General features: G+C 54.4%; 1 protein-coding gene across 1 annotated transcript; it reads left to right on the top strand.

The window, feature by feature from the left end:
* Positions 1-5673: 5673 nt before the first annotated feature.
* On the top strand, positions 5674-22899 carry ISM2 (isthmin 2). Its single transcript, XM_045821958.1, is given in 8 exon segments — positions 5674-5746; positions 9379-10019; positions 15861-15895; positions 15897-16074; positions 17502-17889; positions 19157-19304; positions 20054-20230; positions 20662-22899. Coding segments are annotated over 8 exon segments (2505 nt in total). The 3' UTR covers positions 21527-22899.
* The last annotated feature ends 4534 nt before the right edge of the window (positions 22900-27433 follow it).

Here is a 27433-nt window from a genome sequence, read left to right as displayed (position 1 = left end):
TAACTATTCTACTTGTGAAATCACGCTGACCCCAGCCTGTCTCTGCTAACCACACAGGCTGTCATTCTCCCGCAGCCACCTCGCAGGCCTGGGCCCACCCGAAGCCCCTGCTGGCCCCGGCCCACGGCCTCGACACTCACCTGGCCCACCTCCCCGGGGAGCAAGTGCCTTCCACTTACTTCCACTCCGGATCTCGGAGGTTGTCAACCTTGGAACCCTTATTTAACCAGTCAAGTAATCATCCAAAGTGTTCTCCTTTTTGTTTTAAGCTCAGCCTTTTAAGAAAAACAGTAAATGCTAACAGTGCTGAAATTCCCCCTCACTGTGTAACTCCCCCGGTCTAGAGCCTCCCGAGGCTTGGTCTTGTTCCAGTTTCTGGAATGGAACAGGGACTTCTTCCTTCACCATCACATATTTCTCCATGGCGGTCACTGTCTGAGGGTATGTGCAATTTCTGGGTTCTTCCCAAGCTCTGACCTAATACCCCAGCCCCCTATTTAGAATAGTTAAATTGTTTTGAAAGCACCCACAGCCAACCCCCATCAGACCTCTTTGGTGAAGGTGACTGGCCCTTCACCGCCCCGTGTATGCAGCTGCTCGGAGAAGTGGCGTGCAGTGTGCTCAGCTGGGTGACGGGCGGAGCCGCGTGGAAGAGCTGGTCACTACATGGGGATCGGCTGTGGCTTGCCCCTTACTGCTTTCTGTCAGCTTCTGCCTGGGTCTGGGCCCAGATGGGGATTTAAACTGATAGAGGCAAATACTATTGGTAAATCCTCTGCTCAGAAATCATTTGTCCTGTTGCTATTTAAGGATTAAAGCTATTAATTTAGCCTTCTTAGAAGTTGACCCACTTAAATATTACTCTTCGGAGTGTTCTTTTTCTAATTTTTTAAAATTGGTTTTATAGAGGAAAGGAGAGAGAGAAACATCAATTTGTTGTTCCACTAATTTATGCATTCATTGGTTGATTCTTGTGTGTGTCCTAACTGGGGACTGAATTCACAACCCTGGGGTATCGGGATGACCCTCTAACCAGCTGAGCTACCCGGCCTGGACCGAGGGCTAATTCTCTTTGCTCTTGATGTCCTGAGACGATCGTAACCTGACGTTGGGGGTGTAGGGTTTCCCTTGCCTTCTATTCCTTTTTTTTGCTCGTTTTAACACTTCTCTCTTTGCCAAACAGGGGTCCCCTCTCCTTTGACTCTTTTTCGCACCAGGTGGGGGGCTTCTTTCTTAGAGCTTTCACTGCTTGACCAAAGAACAAATCTGAAGCTCACCATGTTGAAGTTCTTCCTTTTTTTCTGTTAACCAAAGCTCAAGTGGAAAGAGCTTTTGACTTTGTTGTACCCAAGATCAGCTGGTCTTTCGGTCACCATCGGGTACTATAGGGGAGGGCTGGAACAGAATGGACAAGAATTCTGTGGAAGTACCTTTGCACATTTCTGTTTTTGAAACCACTCCTTTCACTGGTAAGAATTCTCAGGCCAGATTCTCTTGGGCGGCTTATCGTGAGCTGTGGTATGTCTGCACTGCTGCGTGTAGGGGAGGCCGTAAGCAGTATTATTGTGGGTGAAGTTTTGTTTTCACATCTTAAGTTAGTTATCTTTGGTCACTCTCAGCATCTGAGAGTCTTAAGCCCTTGCAATAGTCCAAGGTTTCATTTTAGTTTTTCTAAAGAATAGTAAAGGGTGAGTAAAAGAACCAAGTAGATATGCAGGGACTATACGTAGCATGTAGAAGTTGCAGTAAGAGAAATTGTGGTAACCAAGTAACGAGTCCTGTAAAATAAAGTACATCACTAACCTTGGCTGCGCATCTAGTTTCTCACCGTAGAACCTACTAGAGTGCTAGGTGGCTTTCGCACTGCAGTTACTGTGTAATGTTGTAGGGTTTGCAAAAGTCACAAACTTTAAGCAACAACTTACCTGCTAGTGTTTTTATTTTGGCTTTCGTGATGTCACTGCAATATAAAATATCAGTTAAAATGGGCATTAAAAAATTACATATCACTTTGCTGGCACAGTTATTTCAGGATGAATGTAGTTAAATTATAGGTTTATTTCAAAGAGACGTAAGTCCTGTGATCTATCCAGGGCCTCTTTTTTCTATAGGACAAAACATTATTCACACTGGTTGTCTCTTCTTGAAACTGAAATATAAATCTAGGGTCCAGTCATATAACAAGTATCAATTAACCAAGAACTTGGGGAAATTCAAGTGCATATAATTACAGTCACTGGGAATGATTAGAAATCCAGGACATGTAAGTGTTGTGTAGTACGTGGTTTAACGCAGCCTGACTTGAGAATCTGATGGGATTCAAACACGCATCGGCTAACCAGGACTCCCAAAGCCGATAACCAGAATCAGTCAGTACAGGTGTGGCTAATGCTTATCACGTTTTCTCACCCCTCTTTATTTAGCATTGCCTCAATCCATTTCAGGTTTATAAGACCTTTGTCTGCAGATCACATCGAAACCAGAAAATCTATAATGAGGGGTCATCGAAATCACACACGCAGAATGGAGCAAGTGGCAGAGCGTCCTCCCACCTTTACCCTAGAATATAACGTACGTTCTAAAGCAAGTAAATGTCGAAAACGTTCAGGGGCTTTGGAGTACTTTTTTAACTTATTGCTTTGCTTTGGAAAATTTCTTCTCTATAAAACGTTCTAGCCTTCAGAACCCCAAAGTGCTGCTGGCTTGTTTGAAGAACTCAGCATCTCAGTCTTTTAGTCACTCTTCAACTGTGACAAAGGGTGAGGATTTCAGGCGGGCTGAACACGCTGCTTCCTCATGCAGCAGTCACACAGGGGACAGGAGCATCCTACACCACCGCTGTGGGCTGTGCGTTTGCCTCATGCCCTGTCAGAAGCCAAGGAATAGGAGGGTCGCCTGATGACTTGTCTCTACAGTCCCTCCCTCCTGTAGTCGGCCTTTCTTTCTTTCTCTCCCTCCCAGTTCTTGATTGCAGAATTCCAACTCCAGAGACAGCTGGTCTGCGGTAGTGTTGTATTGGGACGATCGCTAAGTCAGATTCTTTGTTCTCCTTGTACACGCAGCCTTATGTTTCAGGAGGAGATGAGGACCTCCTTCTTTCTTCCCTACTTGAGGGAGCCTGCATCTAAGCCTAAGACGAGTCCAGTCCAGTTGAGTGTTGCAGTGTGTAATGCATTGCACTTCCTTCCTGTCGGTGAAAACCAGGAGGAAGAATGGCTTACGTGCATGGAGAGGTTTCCTGATTTCTCAGAGAAGGGGACATAAAGTGGCATTCACCACTGCCTCGTTTCTCCTCCCACCCCCGAGCCTCCCTTTCCAAATTAATGAGGCCCTCTGGTGCCTGGACTGAGCAACAGCACAGAACTTCTGGCAATGCCGCAGGCAGAGGAGAAAGAGGATTGGAGTGATTCTTGTGTAGGGATGTGGCAGAACCACCTGCACAAAGTTCAATACAATGGACTGTCACCTGGTTCTCTACGAATTGCTGTGTCCTCATTCCCAGGGTGTCTTTCCTAGTGTCCTAGGTAAGCCGAAATGTGGTCAGTATAACTCATGTGGTTAGGGAGGGGGGGAGTGGTGGTTTTCCGTGTCTACCTTCACGAAGATCAAGGAGAATTGTTGAGCATTTCACATGGGTAAAATCAGCGCAGTGAAAAGGGGTTGTGAAGGAGTAGTTACGAAAATCAAAGGGTTCATGGCACTTGAGCAGCTGTTTGCTTAAATGGGAAATGGGAACAGTCGGCGTCCGTGCCGCCTGTCACCACCGGAACCAAAAGGTAGAGACAGGGATTGAATCTTTATGGGCACTTTATTCAGATAGTCGGGGGCCTGATAACACGGCAGGTTATGTACCCTTAAAGACTGTCTTCCATTCCATTTCAAATCGGCGTTTTTTTATAAGGAGGAAAAAGTGTAGGTGAGGGATTTGGAATTCAGAAAAGGGTTAATCAGCTAAAAGCTGCAGCCCGGCAATTTCCCTAGCATCCTCTCATCTGTTGGCTGGTGATTCTTTATCTGTGTGCTGGGCTGGTTCTTCATCTGTGTCCTGGGTGACTCTGTATCTGTGTCCTATGTCCTGAGTGGAGGAATGTCTCCCCCCAGAACCCAGTGGCTCAAACACCATCTTGATTGCAGTTCCTCCCTACCCCCCCGCCACCCCCTTGGGGCACAAAGGTCCAATTGCCTGTGGAGTCCTGGAGTCAGGGTGGGTCGTGTCCTCACTTCCCAAATAATAGTGTTTTACATGCATTCATTAGTAGGCTTATTATTACCTAAAACTAAAATTTTCCAACTCTTGAGCTTCCCCATCAAGTACAACCCCAAGACATACAGTTTTTTTGGACATGCTACTACCAGTTTAAAATAGAAGATCTTAATCCATTAAGCCAGTTAATCAAAATAACTTTCATGTGTAGAAAAGCATGTCTATTCTCTCCTCAGCTTTGTCCTCTTGAACTGTAGTGTCCAGGCTCCTAGCCAGTTGCCATGTGCCCAGATAGCCGACACAGAGGGCTGGTTTCCTGTCTTCTCATGCTGAAGAAGTGCTGGGCCAGCCAATGATCCATTTGCTTTTAATTGTACAGAAAATGCTGTCGCCTCTTTTGTTGTTTCCAGTGACCTGTATTCCAAGCATCTTCTGCCATGGAATCTTTTCTAGGGAGGAAACCAAGGGGAGTATCTACAGCCCTTATTGAAAATGTTTATTCAAGTTTTCTGTGGCAAGTCTGCAAATATCACATTCCCAGTCCACCCTTGTGGGTGGCTTGGTTGGGGAGCTGTGGGCAAGGTCTTGCTTCCTGCATAGTAGACATGAAAAATGGCCTTAAACTGTGATTCTTTGTGGTATGATGAGAGATAATAAACTGACCCTAAAGAATGCATTGGCTGTTAGACTGCAGTTACTGTGTTTGTAATGAAGCAATACCCAAAACTGCGTTCTTTTAGAGCAGTTGTGGGAGGCTGGAAGGTAAAAACAAGCAGTGCCTCGAGGTTGTGCTAAATGTCCTGCCTCGTTGCCATCTGCATGGCTGAGTGCATCCTTCCACGTGTATGGACCCTTGAGCCCAGTCAGACTCTGCGTTTTCCAACACAGTTCCCAAGTTTCTTGCACAAAGTGCGGCCACTTGGCCCAGCTTTCCGAGGGAGTGTGGGACCCATCACTGACTAGGGTGGAAGGGAAACTTGTCTGCACCCTAACCCTTAGGTCTTACCTCTGTGATGTTAAACCAGTGGTTGGACCGACAAAAAGCATCCTTGATGGTTCGTCATGGGTACTGACTGGTGAAACCACCGAGACTTCAGCCAGCGTGCCTGCAGTCCCTCTCTGCATAAAAGTAGCTGACATTAAGAGAAGGGGCAAGAGAGCATAGGAATAGAGAAATGGCTTATGGGGAGCTGATGTCTTACTTTGTTGGTCCTTATTTTTCCCATTGCCCAACTTACCTGTAGCCTGGCAGCTGCAAGAGGTGCTGCGGTAACCCCTCTCTGTCGCTGCAGTGCTCATATAGTCGGGGAAAGTGAGAGGAGGGGAGATGTCAATAAACATTTAAGTAATGAGTTAAAATGTTGCTCTTTCTTCCTTACCCCCTTCTCCCTTTTTTGCCAAGGGATTTTTTTTTTTCACTTTGTTGGATGACCGAAGCTGTGTAAATAGTGGGCATGAGTTTTAGGTGCATGACTTCTGAGAGCGCCTGTGAGGACCTGAAGGGTGTCAGAGGGGCTAGGGCTGAGGGGCTGGCTGAAAAAGGTGAAGGGATTAAGCAAAACAAAACTTCACAGACACAGAACTGGAGGGAAAGGGGGCGGGGGAGGTAGAAGAGGGCAAAGCGGGGTCAACCAGTAAACACGGAGGGCCGGAGGGCCGTCCGGTGCCAGGCACGTTGCTCAGCACTCCCAGTAACAACAGCCAGCAAACGTGGCTCCTGCTTTTCTGTGAACAAATAAGCGCAGGAACACACTCGTGTACCGTTGCACAAACTGCTAAGTGCTACGAAAGAGAAGTGAAGAACGTGATAAACGACTGACTAGTATCTGGTTTAGACAGGGCTGATGGAGAGGACTTCTCTGCAGAGCGAAGGATCTGGAAGACGCTGTGGCCCGTGCTCCCTGAGCCCAGGGGAGAGGGTGGGGCAGGCTGGGGAGGAGGAGGTACCACCTGCCGCACTGGGCTGTCGCACTGAGGACTCGTCCTACCTACTGGGGCAGTGAAAAGTTGGAAGCATTGAAAAAGATAAGCCTTTGCTTTTTTGCAGGCACTGACAAGTTGATAAAATCATGTGGAAATGCAAAGGACCTAGAATAGCCAAAACAAAATTTTGAGAAAGAACTTACACTACCTGATTTTGGAACCATACAAACCTACAGTAGCCAAGACTGTGCAGTTGGCATTAGGACAGATGGACAGAACAATAAAACAGACTACAGTTCAGAAATAGACCCACATATATAGGGTGAGTTGATTTTTGACAAAAGTGCCCAGTTAGTTCAATGGGAAAGTAGAGTTACTCAACTAATGGTGCTGGAACAGCTAGGTAAGTATCTGCAGGAAATGACCTTTGTCAAGGTTGAAACCTATAGAAACTTTATGAGTTTATTTGAGCCAAACTGACAATTGCTGGGAAGCAAAATCTCAAGGAATTGAGAAAATGCTCTGCAGAGTGGCAGCATCCAAGCTGCTTTTATACAGGGTTAGAATCAGAGGAGGAGACAGGCGGAGGGTTACATGGAATCCACTGGCAGTCGATTAAGGGGCGGGGAAATCTCTGGGATTGGATAAGATGTAAGACACGTGCTTGTTCTACATTGGAGGGTGCAGGGCAGTTAATAAATAATACATCCAACATACAGGCATGGTATTCGGGGAACAAGATAACAATGAGGGGTCCTGTGGTCTGCTCCGGTGGGAGTCTGTGCCCTGAGGGCCCACAAGGGAGATTTCTCTGCCATTTCAAAGATATGTTACCCTAGATGCAAAAAGACAGTAAATAGGCTGTGACCTGCAAAGTTAGTGAGGAACTGATATGCTCAGACCAGTCAACGGGGTAACCTTTGGGCTGTGAGTTTGCAGGGCCCGCAAGCTGGCCTCCCCTGAGCTTGGGAGGTTTGGTCTGTGGGCCCGTTTTCATCCATAGCTTCCACCCGCACATCATACACTATAATGAACTCAACTCAGATCTGAACATGAAAACTAAAATATGGAACTAGGAGAAAATACAAAAGGAAATCTGTGACTTTGGTTAGGCAACAATTTCTTGGGACACAAAAAATATGACCAAAAAATGGATCAAGTTGGGACTTCTGATCAAGATGGAGGCATAGGGGAACACGACTTACCTCCTCACACAAACCATCAGAGTGACAACTAAACTATAGAACGACATCACTCAGAACCATCGGAAATCAAGTTGAATGGAAGTCCGACAACCATGGACTTAAAGAAACCACATCCACCCAATACAGAGAGATCTGATCAGATCAATCAGATCACTGGGGAGGAGCAGGGAGAGGCCGCAGGGGTTTGCAGGGGCAATGGCCAGCAGTCTGGGACGGGATTGGCTGAGAAGCTGAATGCCTCCAGAGCTCACGGGAATGAGAAGAGGGCTGGCTCTCGGCTCCTGGGCGTGCTCTGACTCCGAAGGACCCTTCTTCCTCGAGAACACCTGGAGGACCTGCTGCAGCTGCCTGTGTTTCCCAGCGGACAGTATTTTAGATGGGAAAGAATTCTGGGCACAGCCTGGCATCGGGCTGGCCTGGCAGAGGGTGGCAGGCCTACTCTTTGGGCGTTCTCGAGGGGATGAGCTCTGAGACAGAAGCCTGCCATTCTTCCAAAATTGTTGTGTCTTACATTATTTTAGTTTGTAAACTAACCCTATAGAAATAACTAAAAACTAATGGGGGGGGGGGGACGGGAAATGCTAAAAGAACCCAAGTGTAAGAGTTTAGTCTTAATTGATAGGCTTAAGTGATTGAAGCTGTAACTAAAGAGTTTAGTCTTAATTGATAAGCCTAAGCGACTACCGCATTTTGCCATGTCTAATGAGCTCCCATGAATAATGCACACCCACATTTTTGGCCCAAACTTTCAGGGAAAAAAATCTTGTGTTTTAACTTTTTAATTCAACTTTTAATTTATATTTAGAAACAAAACCAATGATGGTATTCCAGGGTATTATTTTGCATATGGATGCCAGTATTACTTTGTAAGAGTTACACTTTTAATGCATAAGCATAAATAAAAAATTAAAAATGTTTATAGAGATACAGAATAAGTACTACCCATGTTTAATGCCCATCCTTGTTTTTCCCTCAAAAATTTGGGCAAAAATGTACATTACACATGGCAAAATACAGTAATTCTTGTTGAAAGCTGTTATTCCAAGATTGTGTCGCTTTTGAAAAAGCCTCCTTTCCTTCATCACCAAACCTTTGCCTCAGAAACTCTGCCAAGAGGGTGGCCGCAGGCGGCAGGACCCCGGGTGCTGCTCAGGAACAGCTCCAGACTGGCGGGAGAGGTGGCCTGGAGTGCTAAATGGGCTGGTTGGTCCCACACCTAAAGGGGTGGATAAAAATCTGGGAGGGATATTTCAGTAGTGAGGAGTTCCAGCCCCACCCCAGGCCCCCCAGCCCAAGGTTCCAGTACTAGGAAGATAAGCCCCCATAACTTCTGGCTGCAAAATTCAGCAGGGATTGAGTTGGTGGAAGAAACTTCTGGCGTGCCAAGAAGTTCCCCTTGCATGGAACCCACATGCAGAGACCTACTCAGACTCACTCCCTCTACCCCCAGCACCCGGGCAGTGGCTTGAAAGGCACCAGAGGCATACAGGGAGGAACTGAAGTGTCTGACAACAAGTGGGAGCCGGGGGACAGCTTTCTCCCAGACAGCAGGGTGGGCAGAGGCCACTGCCCCTTTTCTGAACCCTCCCCACACAGAGCCACAGATAGAAGTAGTTATTGGACTCACATTAGGCTAAGGCAGCATTCTAAGATCTCCTTCCTAAAACAGGTTTTTCTGCCTGAATCTCTTGGGCAGGAAAGGGGGTGCGGCAAATGTTCTCTCTCTCTCGCTCTCCCTCTCTGTCTCTCTCTGCCTCTCTCTCAATAAACACTTAAAACCAATATCCCAAACCGGTAGCTTCAGGGTGGCAAAACTTTGTTTCCCTTCAGTCCTCACATCTGAGTCTCAAGCTGTTTTCTGAAGTGTTCAGAGAGCAAACACCCTGAGAAAACTAGGTGCAGAGTGGCAGGTGTGTTGGTGGTCTTCGCATCCAGGAGGGAAGCTGGGAGAGCCGCGGGGGTGGGGGGCGGGGGGGGGGGTACTTCCAGGCCTTCCTTTCTCCCCAAGCAAACCTACTTGGAGTAAAAAATAAACATTTGCCCAAGATCTGAAGGGTCCGGCGTTGGGCTGCAGCGCATCCCTAGCTCTCGAGGCCCTGGTTGCCCACGTGCCCCAGCGTCGCGGTCAGAGTGCCCGCGGGGAGGGCGACCCTCGCAGGAGTCCTAGCCAGGCCTGGAGAGCGCCTGCCGCGCGCTGCCAATTCCCCGTTACAGGAATTCGCTTGGGGCTGCGACAGCGACGGCGGCGGCGGGCACAGAGGGCAGGGAGGAGGCCAGATCAAAGGAAGAGCCGAGAGGCCAGCCCTCCCGGGAGGGCGGGGGACATCCCGGGCGCTGACCCCGAGAGCAGTGCCCGCGCCCCTCCCGGGGCTCCGGCCGGAGGGGGTGGCGCGCCGCCCGCCCCCACCCCGTGCGCCCCAGAGACCAGGCCTGAGCCACCGCCCCCCAACTTCCCGCCCCTGAAGGAGGCGAAGCCGGGACCCAATAAACGCCGGAGCGGGTCCGGAGGCGCGGAAGCGCGGGTGGAGAGACTTCAGCGGGACAGGATGCCCCGGCTCCCTGGCAGAGCGCGGCTCCTCCTCGGCGTGGTGCTGCTGACGGCGCTGCTGGAGGAAGGGCGGGGGCTCCCCACGAAGAAGCCGTGGGGTCCCTGGCTCCGACCTCGGAGCCACGCGAGGCTGGCAGAGGTGAGCGGCGGGGCGCGGGGCTGCGCGCTCGGTCCTCCTCCTGGCCTGCCCGCTTTGGCCGCGCGAGGAGCGGGGCTGGGACGCGAGCAGCGACCACCAGGTGCAAGGGCTGGGCGGGGCGAGGGCCAGGTGCGCGGGGGCTCAGGGGCCCCCACTCCCCGGGCTGTGTAGCGCGCGCAAGCCTGGGATGAAGTTTCACTTGTCTGCTGAGGGAGGAGCGCAGACACCCACAAAAGCCCCGCTTCCTCTCGTTGCCTCTCCCTAAACTCACTTCTGCAGCCGCTCGGTCCAGGTGGGAGCTCCGAGGGTGCGGGGTTGGGAGAGGAGTCGGCGCTTGGCGCCTGGCCAGGTAGGGGGTCGGACCTGCAGAGGTTCAAACGGTCAAGGTGCGGCCTCTTAAATCTGCAAAGGGTTTGAGTCCTTTGGGCAGGAATTGGGACAAGGTGAGGTAGTGAGTGGAGCCCTCCAACTTGCTGGGTGTGAGTAGTCCGCCTGGGACCACGTCGCCGAGTCGTCGGGGAGAACGTCCTGGACAGCCTGTGAGCGGGCCTTGGAGCCGGGTGCAGGACAGGAGTGAGGCGTTACAGAGGGTGGTAGCCGTGGAGAGAAACCATGGTCTGTGGACACCCGCGTGGGCTGTCACCAGCGGTCCACAGTCCCGCCATCCCTCCCTGGACGGGAGTGGACCGTTCATCCCGTTGCAGGTGAAACCTGCTGGACTTGTTCCAAGGTATGCAGGAGCGCGCAGACAGGTGTACAGGTGTGCTGGGTGCAGGGATTGGTGAGTGAGAGCCGGCTGGGGACACACCGTCCGCGCCCAGGCCACTGAGGCCCTCCAGAGGCAAAGGGAGGCAAGGGCCCCACCCAGGCCGCACTTGAGGGGGTCAGTGTGGACCCGCGTGTGTCCACCTTTTTTCACTACTGCTGCCCTAAGGAGCTTTTCGGGCAGTTTTCAGTGCCCCCACCATGAAAGGTCACTAACACAGATTTACTGTTCATGGGTGTGGCCTTTTGGAGTGTTACAAACCACTGGGGCATCTGAGAGTCTTTCTTGGCCCAGAGGGCCAATTTTTGCCCCCGTTGAGAGTACATGCCTTCAGCTGGGCTTTCTCAGCCTCCACACCACTGCCACCTGGGGTTGCATATTCTTTGTCGCGCACTGTGGGTGCTTGACAGCGTCCCTGGCCTCTACTCACTTGACGCCTGAGGCTCCCCGCCCTGACGCAGCCAGGCTGTGCTGGGTGCTCCTGGAGGGACACGCCCATCCCTCGGGAACCATTGCTGGGGGCAATCCCGAGCCACCGGGCAGCCTCCGACCAGTCCCCGCTCCTCGTTAGAGATGGCAGTGGTCACAAAATGAATTAAACTGGCAGTTTTTTCCTACTCATTTGGCATACATACTGCCTATGTTCGTGCTTACCAGCTTTGTACTGTAATTATTTTCAGTAGGTTTGCCAGATCTTTCCCCAAAACCAGCCTAGAGGATGAGTTCTTTCAGAGCCAAAGTCATATCCCCAGCCCCAACAAGGCCTGGCTGAGCCCTCAACATTTTTTTTAAAGATTTATTTATTTATTTTTAGAGAGAGGGAAAGGGAGGGAGAGAAACATCCATGTGCGAGAGAAACATCTATCCAGTTGCTTCCCGCACACCCCTGCCTGGGGACCGTGCCCACAAACCAGACGCGTGCCCTGACCGGAATCGAACCAGTGACCCTTCACTTTGCAGGATGACGCCCAACTACCTGAGCCACACCGGTCAGGGCCCAACAGCATGTTAACGCAAATCAGTGCTGTGGAGGGGAAAACCAGAGCTTGGAGCCCAGGGCCTGGGGTTTTGGCCCCAGGGCATCAATAACTCCTGTGTGACTCACTCCAGACAGTTTCCTGGCATTTCAGACAAGGGCCTAAGTCATCTCCACGGGCCTGTCCAGCTCACACGCTGTTCCACGCGACTGTGTGACGTCTGTGAAAGCTGTTCCTCAGCCAAGACGGTAGCCAGGGAATTGTTGAGAGAACACAGGCTCCCATTCTAAGGCTTTGGGTGGTATGTCAGGAGTCACCGACCAACCCAGAGAGCTTTATGTAGAAACCGAAGAACATGAACTCCCCAAATGTAACAGTGTAGGGTGGCTGAGGGGCAGTGGGCATCCCCTGGGCCTTGCAGAGGGGGCACAAAGACTTCGCAAGATGTTATTTCATTGTCACACCATCACAACCTGGGCGTTATTCCCATTTTCCAGATAAGAAAATTGAGGCGCAGCGACATTAAACCCAGCTGGGGTTGGGAGCCAGGTCTGTCATTTCAAGAGCTACGCTGGGGATCTTGTGGTCTGTCTCTGCATGTCATTTCACAGCACGTTCATCAAAACCCTTGAAAAGTCTTGAAATCATTAGCATCTTGAACAGAACACACCACCCCTTCTCTGGGCAGGCCTGTTGCCGGGCCTCAGTTTACTCCCAGTCAGATGGAAATGAGAGACCCTGTTCTGTCGGGTGAGTGCTGGGTGTGAAAGCACAGCACGTGTGCATGGAAGGCACCATTGTCGCCAGGGGCCGGGCCCGGCCGTTAGTTCCAAGGCACTGGACAGGCAAAGAACGGCACAGCTCTGCCCGGGGTGTCCTCTGTGGTGAAGGTCAGAGCAGCAGCCTCACAGCCGCCGTGCCCAGAATTTTGTTTGTTGTTATCCTCATTTTTGGGACTGACAGTGGGTCCAATAAGTAACCTATGGCCACACAGCTAGTAAGTGGTGAGCCCGGATCCAAACCCAGCTTTGCTTATAGTTCTAGGGCCCCAGACCCCAGGACTGGTGCCCACCACCTCCTAGGCAGGCAAAGGAAAACCGTGGGGTGCGGGCAAGGGGTGCTGGGGACTTGGGGCAGAGCTCGGGCTGTGCCATCAGTGTACAAGAGAGGGTGACGGAGATTCGAATAAGCAAGAGAAGAACTGAGAGGATAGCTCTTCCAGGCTGCAGGGGCTGTCCCGCGTGAAGGGTCCCATGTGGGCAGCGCTGGGGAGGTCCCTGCTGCGGCAGCAGACTGAGTTGCCAGGGAAGAAGGGGACGGGCTGAGAGCAAGAGCTATCTACGCTCAGAGGGAGGAGCCTCCACCAAGAAGCAGGTATTTTCCTGAAGACTGGCCTTCCTCGGAGGGGGTCTTTCTAGCCCAATCTGTGAGTGTCAGAGGGGAACTTGAACTCAGGTCCACACAGTGCTGAGCCTGTGGCCTCAGCTCTTAGCCCCTCCTGCAGCTGTGCACCTCTCTGGTCCTTAACTGTGACCCTCGTTCTCCCTCCAGACCGTTCTTGCTCCTAGAGCTCAGAATCACCAGAAAGCTGGTTGATGGAGGGAGAGAAGGACAGGACCAGGCAGTCCACTCATGGTCCCAGGCAAGTCCCCAACCTCACTGGATCTCAGTCTCCTAATTGAGGTTCTCCCGTTGGCACCCCGCTGGGTTGATACGAGAATCAAAGGGAAAGATGGATGTGGAAAGCGGAACATCCTGTTCTAGTGTTTTGTTTGTTCCGTGCACTCACCACCCCAGAGTGGCGGGCAGTGAACCAGAAGGCACAGGCCCTGCCGGGAGGTGGCAGAGCTCAGAGTCCCGCCAGACCACCTGCCTCTAACCTGCCCCGCCAGCCCCCTCTGGGACGCAAGCACGTTCATTCCTTCACCTCTCTGACCCTGGACTGCCTGATCCCTGAAGTAGGGGGGATGCTAGTACCTGCCCAAAGTGTCCACACAGACAGGGTGCTCGGCAGGACCTGCTGCGTCGTTTGTGGGACTTCGTGCAGAATGCCACAGCAGAGCATTAAACGAGGCGCAGCGCCCTGGGCACAGGCCACGCAGCATGAGCCAGCCTTGGTGCTTGGAGGCTGTGCTCTGTCGGGAGTACTCTTATTACAGTGAGGAGCTTTGAGGTCTCCACGGGGTGCCAGGGTGAGGGTTAGGGTTAGACCGGTGCACCCTGGCGAGGAGGGTGAAGCCCAGCGCCCTCCCGCAGCCTGTGGTCCTCCAGCCAGGCTGAGGAGGCGATGGCTGTTCAGTGCTGGGTCTCCCGCCCCTCCTGGGAGACCCAGTCACTCTGCGCGCAGCCTGGCTCTGCGTGCGCTGGCCGGGCCTCAGCAGCTGGGGCCACGGGGAGGGGAGGGGCTGGTCAGCACCTGGCAACTAGATTCCGTTATCCAGAACAGGTTCCCAACCCGAGTCAGAGAGGAGATGGGAGACCGGGGAGCCGCAGCAGACAGAGCAGCAGGGCAGCAGGCCGTCTGGTGCGGTGCAGGGAGGGTTTGTGGGCATGAGGGCTGTTGTGTTAGCTGGAAACACGTGGGGCAGGGCTGCTGGCCAAGCCTGGGGAGGGTATGTGTAGTTGTGCTGTGTGTGTGTGTGTGTGTGTGTGTGTGAGTGTGACAGAGGAAGAGAAAATAGTGGAGAGCTATCTCCGTACAGGTGTGCCCCGCTTTACGAAAGTTCACATTCCGTCACTTTACTTTTATAGAAGACACATTAATACCAGTTTTTGCTAAATGAAAAAAAATCCAAGAGGATTTTTACTTTTAGAAAGAAAAAGGAGGAAGGTACAGCCAGCGTCCAGCTGGTCCAGGGCGTTCTCGGGCACTAAGCTCAAGCACCTGCCTGCGGAGCAGACCCTCTGCCCCGCCCCCAGCAGCCCTCCGCCCAAGGCTGGTGGGGTTGGTAGGTAGATAGCCCAGCTCCCCTCCTCTGGGGGGAGAACTGAGGCGCCCGCTGGGGTAGCTCTCCAGTTGCCCACCTTGGTCACTAGCCTGATGGAGTATTCTTTATTGGCCGCCTCCCTTCCTGACTTGGTCTCTCCCCAACCCTGCCAACGGTGGTGTCTCTGAGGATCAGATCACCTTCCAAAGGCACTACTTGCCCTTGAATCCTGGTCTCTGGCTCCTCCCACCCCTCCCCGGCGCACACCCAGGAAGCCCCCTGGGCTGATGCACGGAGCAGGAGGCTGCGCTAGCAGAGGGGCGTGCGTGGCTGTGACGTTCGGCCAGGGCTTTCAGGGCCTCCGCTCATCCTCTGGTCCAGCTGGGCACCGGGGAGAGCTGACTGAACATTCTCGGCCCCTGCTAGGTTCCAGCTCTTTCCCACCATTGTCCCTGCTTTATAGACAAGAACACTCACAGAGGCTATGTCCCCTGCCACGGCCCCACAGGTCAGGTGCCAGCCACTGCCGGGACTCAGACCCAGACAGCCTGACTCGGGAGCAGGGCTTCTTACCTGCGGCACTGTTGACATCCTGGGTCGGGTCATTCTGGTTGCAAGGGCTGTCCAGTGCATTGTGGGACCTTTGACCTCTATCCCCTAGTTGCCGAGAGCACTCCTCTCCAGTTGTGACAATCACAGGTGTCTCCAGGCATTGCCAAATGTCCCCAGAGGAGAACCACTGCTTAACCACCTGCCCAGGAGGCAAGGGATTCCGGATCAGCCAGAAAGGCTGCATGACCCTGAACTCTTGCTGCCTCAAGCCTGCTCGTCCCTGTGCCCCAGAGGCTGCAGATGGAGGAAGCGCCGTGCCTGTTTCTTCCTCGGAAAAATGAGGAGGTTGACTGTGTCTTCCATGTGTAGAACCCTGATTTTAACCCTCCACTCATGCTCCACGTTGGCACCCTTTGTCCACGTGCTTGGTGGAAACACCTCACTCACCCTCCGAGGCCCTCAAGTGGTCGAGTTCGGATGTGCAGTCGCAGGTGGGTTTGTGATCGGCCAGACCCCCAGCTCCCGAATTCCCCCCACTGCCCGCAACCAGCCTTTTTGGGGTCCACAAGGGGCGAGCCCTGACCTCCGTCACCTCTCCCTCCCCTTCTCTCCCCCTTAGGTCTCAGCCTCCCCTGATCGCAGCTCTCCTGGGGAAGAGGAGCAGACGCCACCATTCCCAGGAACCCGCCTCCAGGCGGGGCCAACACAGGGCTCTGACCCTGGAAGGGGCGGCCTTTGCTGGGACCCAGGAGGACACTCCCTTGCTGCCGGAGCTGCAGAAGCTGCGAGGATTGGCCAACACAGACTCGAGTACCCCAAACCCCAATATCCAGGTGAGAGCCACGGAAGGACCGTGGGCCCAGTGACCACCTGCAGAGAGTTGGGCTCGGTGGCCCACTCCGAGGTCAGGCGCAGGTCCCGTGTGGGGTGGGAGAAGTTGACTCCCTGTGCTGTCCCTGTGGAGTTAGTTATAGACTGGGAGGACCTGCTTCTCCACTTTTTAACTGCAGACCATGAGCAACGAATGTGGCTCTGAGTCCCTAGCAAGGGACAGACAGCACCACCCGGCCAGGTGTCATGAGGACCCAACGAGTGGAGAGGGCTCTTTGAGCTGCAGTGGGTTCTGGAAATCTGGGGGGTGGCCTCATGGAAAAGGCTGAAGGTCTGCTCCCCCCACCCCAGGCCCAACCCCTTCCTCAGGGCAGCCCCCTGAAGGGCTGGTGGGGGGACAGGGGAGCTCCAGGTTACACACTCTACTGCCAGTGTGAGTCCCTGGTGGTAACAACTCCGCATTTCTGTGTAGCATCTATAGTTACAAAACACTTCCTCCAAAGGAGAAGAATGTAGAACATAACTGACTTTGTGGAAAGTGCATGCGTGTGTGTCCATGTGAAACCTGGAAGCTGACCTCCAAAACGTTCTCCGTTGGTGACGGAGCACGGTCAACGCTCACTTGCTTCCTTCCGTTCCACTGTTTCCCCCCACCCCGAATTTTGTTCAGTGGTTTCAGATTCATTTATAATGACCGCAAATGACGTTTTTACACTTCACTTTTACATAAATTATTTCATGTTACGTACTCCCCCTCCACCAGGTGGCGGAAGAGAACCCCTGCCCTTGCTCCCCTGGGACAGGGGCAGGGGATCTGCCGTCTTTGCTGTTAGTTCCTGGTTCTGCAGTGAGGACATGGGGGCTCAGGGCTGTGCGTGGCCCCTGAGGCTGCTTCAAAGCCAGCTTCTGTTACACGAGTGGGTCTCCACCCCGGCACATGCTAGAGCCGCTGTGCCCAGCCCCACCTGAGACCAGTTAAATCCATGTCTGAGGCTGTGTTGGGGAGTCAGAAATCTCCAGGGGAGCCCTGGCTGGTGTGGCTCCATGGATTGAGCACTAGCCTGCGAACCAAATGGTCACTGGTTCGATTCCCAGTCAGGGCACATGCCTGGGTTTGCAGGCCAGGACCCCAGTGTGGGGTGTGCGAGAGGCAGTTGATTGATATTTCTTTCACACATTGATGTTTCTCTCCTTTTGTTTCTCCCTTTCCTCTTCTCTCTTTGGAAAGAAATAAATAAAATCTTAAAAACAAAAATCTCCAGAGGATTCTGATGCACAGCCAGGTTGTAAGCTGGGACCCCACGTGCCCTGGAAGGCCAAAAACGTCAGGCTCCTCCCCCACCGCTCCTGCCCTCGTCATCTTCCTTCTCCTTGGTGTCCAGCTCTGAGCCCTCCCTCACTGCCCGGCCTGGGGTCTGTCCCCCTGCAGGTGACCGTCGAGGCGGTGGAGGACCCCCAGGCCCAGGTGCACATGGACCTGTTGGCTGAGCCAAGCAGCCATGGGCTCCAGGGCGCCCCCAGCTGGCAGCCTACCAAGGAGCTCTTCTGGCCCCTCTTCTGGAGCTACACGGAGGGTGAGGAGGGGGGGTCCAGTCTCAAGGGCAGCGTCCCAGGGGACGAGGAGGACTACCCTTCAGAGTACAGTGAGGAGGAGGAGGAGGACTACCCTCCAGAGTACGGAGAAAGGGAGGCCCAGGAGAGCAACGACGAGGAGGATGACGACAAGGAGAAGGCTGGGTTCAGTGGGGCCACAGGCGTCTGGGAGCAAGGCTGGCTAGCCCCTCGGAACTGGGACTTCAAGCTGCTGGACAGCTACGGTGAGCACTCCCATCTTGGTGCCCCTGGCTGCTGCCCCTTGTGGTCCAGAGTGGAAGTGCGGGTAGAGAGAGGGCTGAGAGCTTCCTGGACAGGGGCAGCGGGGAGACCAGGAGCTCAGGGCTGCAGACGCCACCACCAGCTGAATGGTGGCATCGCCCATGGCTTGCAAAGTCTTCCCCACTTGACCCTCACAGCAGCTCTGAGATCCCCTAAGCAAGACAGACATTTTTAATATTATAGATATTCCTATCTATGTCCCCAACAAATTGGAAAATATTATAAATCCCACCACACCTAAGCTCTCTGTGCCTCAGTTTCTTGCCCCGTGTATACTGAGAATGGCACAGCCCTCACTACACAGGACTGGGTGCAGAGGGTATTAAGTCAGTTAATACATTCAGAGTGCCAGCATACAGTAAACACTGTATTGATTATTTTTATTAGAAAAAATATAATACAGTCCATTCAGAGGATATTACCTAAAGCCTGCCGCAGCCCCGCCCGCGTGACGGCCACTTTTATTTTTGCGGGTTGCAGCTCAGGGTGCAGACCACTTCATGCACGTTTGCGGCCCCTCTCCCCACGGCCCCGGTGCTCTGTCGTTGGATGGAGGGGCCTGTGAGTAAGACTGCATCGTAGCAGGCTTTTCCCAGCTCGCCAAGATAATATAAACTCGCAGGCAGAATTTTCATGACTTTCAGCTTTTCTTCCATTTGTTATCCTTACACTCGTGGTGCTGGCCTGCGTGGGCCTGGTGAGACCTAGGCGTACCTACTGGCTGTGCCTTTATTTGGGGGGCCCTGCACAGCCAGAGGGCACAGTCCCGGCGTGTTTCGGGCCTCCCGCCAGGACCGGCTTCCTAACATGGGCAGCAGGGGCACGTTTTAATACCCCCAGAGGCAGGGGAGTATTGTTGCCCTGGGTTTTGACGGACATAAAAGCTATAGCTCAGGGGTGGAGAGGGACTTGCTCAAGGTCACACCGACCGGCCAGGCAGCCTCCAGCCCAGCTGTCTTCGTCTCTTCGTTGCTGTGTTGGCACAGAGTGTGTGGCTGGGGGTTGTGCTCTCTCTCCAGGGCCGCCGCCTCCGTTTGCCAGGTGTTCACTGTGCAGGGGATGCGGAAACCCGGCCCCTGCTCCGTGCACTAGTGTCGGAGCCCTTGGCACGTGCTGCGTCCTGCTTAGGAAAGGGTGCCTTTTGCTCATTTTCTCCCATGTGCCCTGTGGGCTGTGCTCACTCACCCCTGGCTCCTTGCCTTGACCCAGATTACGAGCTCCAAGAGGAGTGGGGCCCCTGGTCTTCCTGCAGTGCGAGCTGCGGTGGTGGCAGCCAGCAGAGGACACGGCCCTGCGGCCACGCCTGCACTGCCACCAAGTCCCGCACCTTACACTCTGGGCTTGGTCCCCTGGGAATGTGGGCACGTGGGCCCTGTACCCGGGGTGGACTTGGGAGAGGGGAAGCAGGGAGCTCACAGACATGGCAGTCCTGCCTCGTCCCAGGTCTGTCCCGGATGCTATGGGCACCGAGAGCCTAGTGAGAGCTGGGCTTGCCCAGCGGGAAGACAGAGGTGCCCCGAGGCACTGCCAGCCTGGCCTCCTCTCTCCCCAAAGGTGCCAAGGCCAAGGAGCCCTTGGGCTTCCACAGTGAGGAGGGGCATCCCCTGATCTACAATGCCACGGACGTGCTCGGCCCAGGTCAGTGGGGGGCTAGGCCTGGGGGGCGGGGAGGACCTCTCTCCAAAGGTGGAGCCTCGGGAGGTCATTGCACGGCCGCAATCTTGCTTCCATCCACCAAGGCAGAGAGTGCATCCTCCCGCTGGAAGGTTAGCCTCCCCAGCAAGGGGGCCCTAGCATTTCTGAGCCGCCCCCTGGGCAGGCCCATGGCCTCTCCCAGCCTGGTGCTCCTGCTGGGAAGAGCTTGATGGGAGCCACAGAGCATGGAGATCATCCTGTGGGGCCTATTCTCCCTGGCAGCAGGGCGGGAAGGGGCCGTTCTGGCTTTCACTCCCGGGTCCCCCTTGGGGACCCCCAGGCAGGCTTTGTCTGGGAAGGGGCTGCCGTCAGGAGTGGGTTGGGGTCCGCATCTTCCCGGCTGCTCCTGCCAGCAGCTTGGGGCAGGCTGTGCTCTCACCAGCACGCTCGGCATCTGTCACTGGGTCTCAGCTGCACCTCGCAAGGGGCCCGTGGGCTGCCGGCAGCCTCCCTTGCAGAGGAGGCCCCTGCTCAACGCTGTAGCTTCAACAGTGTAGAAGCTCGCTGCGCACCAGCAGTGTGCTGGGGCAGGGGGTTCCCAGAGGACCACGGTCTGGTGCCTGTCCTCAAGGAGCTCGGGTCTCCAGGGTGAGCCCCCTGGCCACTGGGAGCACTGTGCTGAAAGGTGTGCCCAGAAGAAGTCTGGAGCGCAGGAAGGAGCAATTTGTTCTGTGTGTTGGGTGTCAGAAGCCACTTTTCTCAAGGTAGAGAGGTGAGGGGGCCAGCACAGAGAGAGGAGGCCCCTGGGGGCCCGGAGTGGCGCGGTGACTCGCCCAAAGTCCCGCGGCCTGAGAAAGGCAGCGCGAAGGACAGGAATGGGCCAGTGGGGAAAGACAGGGTGGGGCCCGAGCAGGTTTCCAGTTGTGAGTATGCAAAACAGAGTTTGTTCTTGTATTATTATTTCTTAATCGTTGTATTATTTCCATACGAACAACTGTAAGCCTACTTTCGCCCCACCCTGAATGTGAAACACGTCCTTACCATGTGGTTAAACTGCTCTCCCGGCCCCAAACACGCAGCACCTTCCCCAGGGCCTCGCCTACCACCCAGCACCTAAAGGAGCAACGGCTGGCAGAGCAGGGGGAGTCTGGGCCCCTCCTCCAGCCCCCTGGCCAGGGTCTGTTTCAGGCCGTGGCCTCTTGCTTCAGGTTGCCCGGGTGCTGTGCGGGAGCCGCTGCCTGCCAGCAGAGGAGGCCGGGTCGGGCTGCCCCCAGTTCTGGTGCTGGTCCGAAGGCCACACCAGGCCACACCTGTGGACCCACTGGGGCTGGCCTCCTCCCCACACGCCGGCCCTGGACCAGCACCCCCCACACCACACCACACCAAGGGGCTGACCGCACCTCCCCCACTTCCCCGCCCGCTGCAGATGTGGACAGCTGTGAGAAGTGGCTGAACTGCAGGAGCGACTTCCTCGCCCAGTACCTGAGCCAGGTGCTGCGGGACCTGCCCAGCTGCCCGTGCACATACCCGCTAGAGGCTGCGGACGAGGCCGTGAGCCTGCGGGACGAGCGCCAGGGCCGCAGCTTCCAGTGGAAGGATGCCAGTGGCCCAAGAGAGCGCCTGGATGTGTACCAGCCCACGGCCCGCCTCTGCCTGCGCTCCCTGCTGTCCGAGGGCAGCAGCACCCCGGCCGCCCAGCACTGCTGCTACGACGCGGGCGGCCGGCTGCTGACCCGCGGCAAGGGCGCCGGCGCGCCGGACCTGGTCAGCACCGACTTCTCACCTGAGCTGCACTTCAAGGTGGACAAGCAGCCCTGGATCCTGTGTAAGGGGGACTGGAGCCGCTACCACGCCGCGCGGCCCCCCAACAACGGCCGGGCCTGTGCTGACAACCCTCCCGAGGAGGAGTTCCTGGCCCAGCTGCAGGAGGCCAAGGAGTACTGAGGAGGGGGCCGCTGGCTGGGGTACTTTCCCAGTGGCCCCTCAGCCTGTGAACCGAGGCAGGTCAGCACCCGAGTGTCGGGTTGGGCTGGAGAGAAGGTTGGGTGCACAGGCCCCAGGGTGTGGGGCAGGAGCCCGGGCCCAGGGCCCGGGGGTGCAGTGGGGATCTCTGTCTGTGGGGCCTCCCTCTCCTGCCTGCGAGGAGGCGCTCTCCCTGCCTGGCCGCTCACGCTCCTGCCCTCCCCTGAGCCGGGCTCCCCTGCCCTGGGTCTGCTCAGCCTCGTGAGCCAGGCCCTCGGGCTGCCACACACGGCCTGGTCCCCAGGACCTGTGGTGACTCGCTCGACCCCCAGCCCTGAGAGCCAGCCCTTCGCTGCAGCCTCCCCACAGCTGCCCGTTGTCAGCCCTGGGCAACCAGCCCTCCCCTGTCTCTGAGGGGCTGCACCTGGCTCTCTTGCCCCACCACCTGCTGGGAGCCACCAAGCAGAAAGCTTCTCCCCGGCTGGGAGCTGCCCTTCAGTGGACACCACTTCTGTCCTGGACTGAAGGCTACCAGTGGACAGATGGGCTGGGGCGGCCAAGCCAAGGCAGGCTGCAGGTGGGGAAGGGACCACCCAGTTCAGGCCCCTTCGTCCAGCCCACCTCTGTTCTGTCCAGGTTGCCTGAGTGGGCAGGGCTGGGAGAGGGCACCGCTCCAGCTGTCACTGCGGCCAGGCTTGGGGTGGACTGAGAACCAGCTCAGGAGTGTGCCATGCCCCTGTGGCGCCGGCAAAGCAGTCCCCTGGGAAGGGGGCCCCTCCTGCGATATAGACACTCCTGCTGTGACCCACTTGGGGCTCCCACAGCGACGGCACCGGAGGCACTGAGCTCAGAGCGGGGCAGAGATGCGCACAGTCCGGTCTCCCAGCACAGCTCGCAGCCCCTCCTGCCTCTGCGCGGCCCCACCCGCACTTCCTTGCCTTCTATGGGGTCGAAATGCTGAAGCCCCCGAGGTCCCTGTCCACAAAGGCCTCCTCCACAAGGAAGGGGACTTCACTCCCAGCCCCTGGACAGCTGCCCAGAAGCTCTCCGGGACCCTTGGCAATAAAGCACTTTAGTTTCCAGTTCTGTCTGGCGAAGAAATCGGGGCCCAGCCGCGCGGGGCTGGGTGGCGAGCCTTTGCTTCCAGGCCCCTCGGGTTGTGTCTGACCACTCAGCCAGCCCGGCAGAGGGAGCTCCTGGGGGCAGAGGTTAGGCCACACCCACCCTCGTAAAGGGCTGCCTGGGAGGCACCTTCACTCCGAGTATTTTGCTCAAAGAGGTACATTGCATTTACTCCAGAGGAAGTGGCCCCACTTCCCCAGGTTAACTCGCCACAAGGGGACCCGACACAGAGCTGCCCCAAGGACTGTACCTACACGCTGCCAGGGCGGGACCTGTGCCCTGCCTTAGCTGGTGCCCTTACTAGACACTCCGTGATCACTCCTGGCCTCTGGGGAAGGAAGGAGACTCATGGAGGAAACAAAGCAGAACAAGCCTTGACCCGTGTGGCTCAGTTTGTTGAGCATCGTCCTACAAAGCAAAAGGTTGCCAGTTCGATTCCTAGTCAAGGCACATGCCTGGGTTGTGGGTTCAGTCCCTGGATGGGGCGCATAGAAGAGACAACTGATCCATGTTTCTTTCCCTTTCTTTCTCTGTCCCTCCCCCCTCTCTAAAAATAAATTCTTAAAAAAAAAACAATAAAGAGTGAGGCAAGGTGTGTTTCGAGCTGCCACTTGGAGAAGCCAGAGAGCCACACGTTCCTGATGAGCATCACACCTGCAGGTAAGTTTACTAGTCTGGTCCTGGGCTGCAGTCTGAAGACACCTAGGTCACCAGGTCACCAAGCTCATACTCTCTCTCGGCTGTGGAACTCAATACAATTAGCATGGATATGTTTTAATTCTTTTCTAGCGGAAATTTAATAAAAGTAAGAGACTTCCTAGACCACAGGTGGCAAACACAAGGCCTGGGGGCCGAATCGGCCCTCCACCTCATTTTATCCGGCCCAGCACCTTGTTTCTACCCAGCGGCAGCGCCGAGCTCTCGCTTAACTGTTAAGGAGCAGTTACATTATACAGTCCTAAACTTACATTCGGCCCTTTGAAGGCAACCACAAGGTTGATGTGGCCCCCGGTGAAAATGAGTTTGACACCCCTGTCCTAGACTCTATTTTCACAGAAAACTGCAAATTCCCCTCCTTTTTCTTTTGAATTTATTGATTTTTTTGAGAGAGAAGAAGGGGGAGAAAGAAAGAGAAACATTGATTGGCTGTCCCATTTATAATATGTGCATTCATTCATTGGTTGATTCTTGTATGTGCCCTGACTGGGGATCGAACTCGCAACCTTGGCATATCGGGATGACTCTAACCAACTGAGTTACCTTGACACTTACACACGCTGTCTAAATTTAATCTGTACCTCATGGCTGTTTACTACCCAAATGGTATTTGGCCAGTCCCATTTTTAATCTGTAATCCTAGTGACACACTAAATTGCTACCCTGTCAGGCCACAGATGAGAGAAAGTTAAGAAAGGACTGAATGGAACCTTGAAGGGGCTGGGGAGTAGGTCAGCTCTAACAATGGTTCAGACTCTGCGGAGGAGAGAGACGCTGCAGGTGGCTGCGGGCCTAGGCAGCACCTGTGTGGAAGGAGAGAGGGAGGGAGAGCGCCCAGCCCCGTAGAAGGGTAGAAGGGCACATTTCGGTATCAGCTGGTATCAGCCAGGAGGGGCCCATGAAATCAGAGGGCACCTCCCCCACTCTGGGCCGGTGTCAGTCAAGTCTCCAGTGTGATTTACTCTTCTTCCTGTCCCAAACACTGGGAGCCCCCCCGGCCACCTATTGCTTATGGCCACGGCAGCTGTTTCCCACTGAGCTGCTCCAGCCGCCAAGAGGGTTCTGCCCAATTCTCCCCCTCTGGTTAAAGGGTCCCAAGGTAGGTAAGACTGGTCGAGGTGAATTCCTCTTAGGCTTTAAACCCACCCACAGCACAAACGCCGCCAGATCCTGCCAACCGCCCTTGTCTCCCGGATGACAGGGTGCTTCTGATCCTTCATCCTGTTATTTACAAAAGGGACCCAAGGGTGCTTCTTTGGCTCCCCCATCGCAATTAGATTTTCTTAACATGCTGAGGCACTTCTCAAGCTTTATTCCTGGTAGAGAAGTTGGCTGAGATGTTTATTAAAATGAAAGTTCATGCTCTGGCCACGTGGCTTAGTTGGCTGGAGGGTCTGGTCCTGTAACCGAAAGGTTGCAGGTTCAATTCCCATCCAGGGCACATGCCTTGGTTGTGGGTTCGACCCCCAGTTGGGGTGCATATGAGAGGCAACTGGTTGATGTTTCTCTCTCTCCCCCTCCCTTTCTTCTCTAAAATCAATCAATAATTTTTTTTTTAAAGTGAGCAAGTTCATGGGCTATACCCACTGAGTGAGAATCTCTAGAGGTGAGGTTCACTTTCTACATTTAACAGGTGGTTCTAGGTGCGGTGACTTCTTGGCCTAGGATTTGCAATTTGGCCTATTAAACACCTTTTCAAAATATTAATTCTCACTCCAGGGAAAACACTTGGGCTCATGAGTACAGAAGTAACAGGTGCTGTTTGCTGAGTGCTGCCAGGTGCCAGCATTTATGCGTGCATCGCCTGGAATGCCCTCACGAGGCACCTGGCATACCCACAATGCAGCTGAGGAAATTCATCCTGTTTGTTCGGAAGAGGCATATTTACAGTTCAGCCAAGTCCAGCCAAGTCCAGCCAAGCCCACGTTTTTTAGTTGCATCATCCTGCCTTGTAGATGCAGCAGCTAACTGCCGTCACACGACAGTAGTGAAAACTGGAACAGCCATCGGGTGGGCGCTGGTGCTGGGGGTGCGGCCTGGTACTGAGCACGTCACCTCGCAGACGCTGGGCTTGCTGCTTCGGTGTTCATTTGTGTGAAGGTGTTAGGACACTCTACCGCAGGACTTCTTATTCGTGCCCTTTTCTGGAATTGGTAACTCTCCAGCCAGGTGCGAAAGGGCTCCTTTTTTGTCACTGGTCTCTGTTAGGAGTGGGGTTTGGGTTAGGAGGGGCCCCTGTTAATTTAAGCTGGAGTCCAGGTTTTGTTTTTAATTGCTCTTGGAGAGGAAGGGAGAATGGGAAACACTGATGCGAAAGAGAAGCATCGACTGGTTGCCTTCTGCACACACCCAGATCGGGGATCATGCCCACAACCCAGATTTGTGTCCCGACGGGGAATTGAACCCAGTCTTTCAGGGACAGGATGACGCTCCAGCCAACTGAACCACACTGGCCAGGGCCAGTCCAGGCTTTTTATCAATGGGTGTCTCCCCGGGCTAGCAGATAAATGCTGAATTAGATGCAAATTAGTTTGGTTAGGCTCTTGTTTGAAAAATTCCAGACAAAAGTGGCTTTTGGGGATCTACATTATCCCGGATAGTGCTTCTTTTCTGTTTTAACTACACATCTTGGCCAAGTCATTTTGGCAGAACTCGCCTGCAGGCTTGCCACCTAATAAAACAGGTAAAAATAGGAGGAGGAAAACAGCTGTAGCTGCGGGAGGCAGTGTCTGGACTAGCAGTCACTGGCTCGCCCCGGGTGCAGGATGCCAGGGCAGGGTTGCCAGGAGAAAGGGCTGGTCCCTGCCCCTGCCACACAGCGGGGTGAGCCCACTAGCGCACACCCCTAGACGTGGGAGTGCTGTGGGAGGTGGAGGTCACTCCTTCCCATAGCGAAGAGGATGAGAAAGGCCACCATCACCTGATGGTGGCCTCGCAGAGGGCAAAGCCCAGAATGGCCTAGCAGAGCTGCTGCTTCAGAGAAGGGTTCCTGGCATCACCAATGAGGCGGCTCCCAAAGACAGCCCCAATTCCAGCCCAGGGCCTGCCCCAATGAACTTGGCTGCTGTGTGCATGTCCCTTGAAATGGTGCTGGTTGGAAGTTGCAGGTAGAAGTAAGTGAGGTCAGGGGACGTGGGGCCACCAAGCTGCTGAGGGGCTCACGTCAGTGGGTCTACCACCGCTGTGGCCAGTCCAGCAGCCGCAGTGCTCCTGACCGCAGGGTGGGGCAGACTCAGCACAGGTGTGCATTCTCAGGGAATGGGGGCCGTGGCAGGAGAGCTGTTCCCAGCACAGGGAAGAACCAGATGCAGTGGTTTAGACTTGAGCACTGGCTCTGCAGTTACGGCCCTTCTTCCAAATCCCAACTCTGCTACCACCAGTTGGGTTTTGGATGTTTTAAGAAATCCAAGGCTAAGGTTCTTGCAGAACAGATGATAGTATCTGCTGTATTTTGTCATGTATAATGCACACCTGTTTTTCTGCACATTACACACAAGACTGTTATACCCATGTGTAACATGCATCCTTATGTTTCTCTCAAAAAACTAGGGGAAAAGTACACATTGTGCATGGGAATGTATGTTATTTCATAGGGCTTTTAGGGGTTAAAGGAGCCAACACAAGGAAACTAGAGTCACGTCTGGTACATAGTAACTGCTCAGTAAACAGCACCTGTTAACTCAAGGAGTATAGTTCTCTACCACAGGGTGGGAATCTCCGTCCACATCTCAAATTGCACCTGGTGGTCACCCATTCTTGTAAGAGGTTAAGAGGTCACGGAGAGTGGAAAGCCCAGGATCCCACCTCCACCAGTGATGTTGGCACAGGTTAACCCGGAGCACCACCCCGCCTTCACCTTCCCGTCAGTGAGGGGAACAGCACTTTTTGCCAGTCTGCAGCATGCTTGGTGATATGCACACTCCCAATTACAGACACTTCTCCAGAATGGGGTCAAGGCCTTATTCCAACCTTCCAGTTTTCTATAAAATTCAGAACCTTCAATGGAACTCTTAGTAACAACCATCCAATCAACACAGGATCCAGATAATG

Source organism: Phyllostomus hastatus, unplaced genomic scaffold, assembly GCF_019186645.2.
Source record: "Phyllostomus hastatus isolate PE091 unplaced genomic scaffold, TTU_PhHast_1.1 phas_scaffold_501, whole genome shotgun sequence".
NCBI classification, from domain to species: Eukaryota; Metazoa; Chordata; class Mammalia; order Chiroptera; family Phyllostomidae; genus Phyllostomus; species Phyllostomus hastatus.
This window is presented reverse-complemented; position numbering and strand designations above follow the sequence as displayed.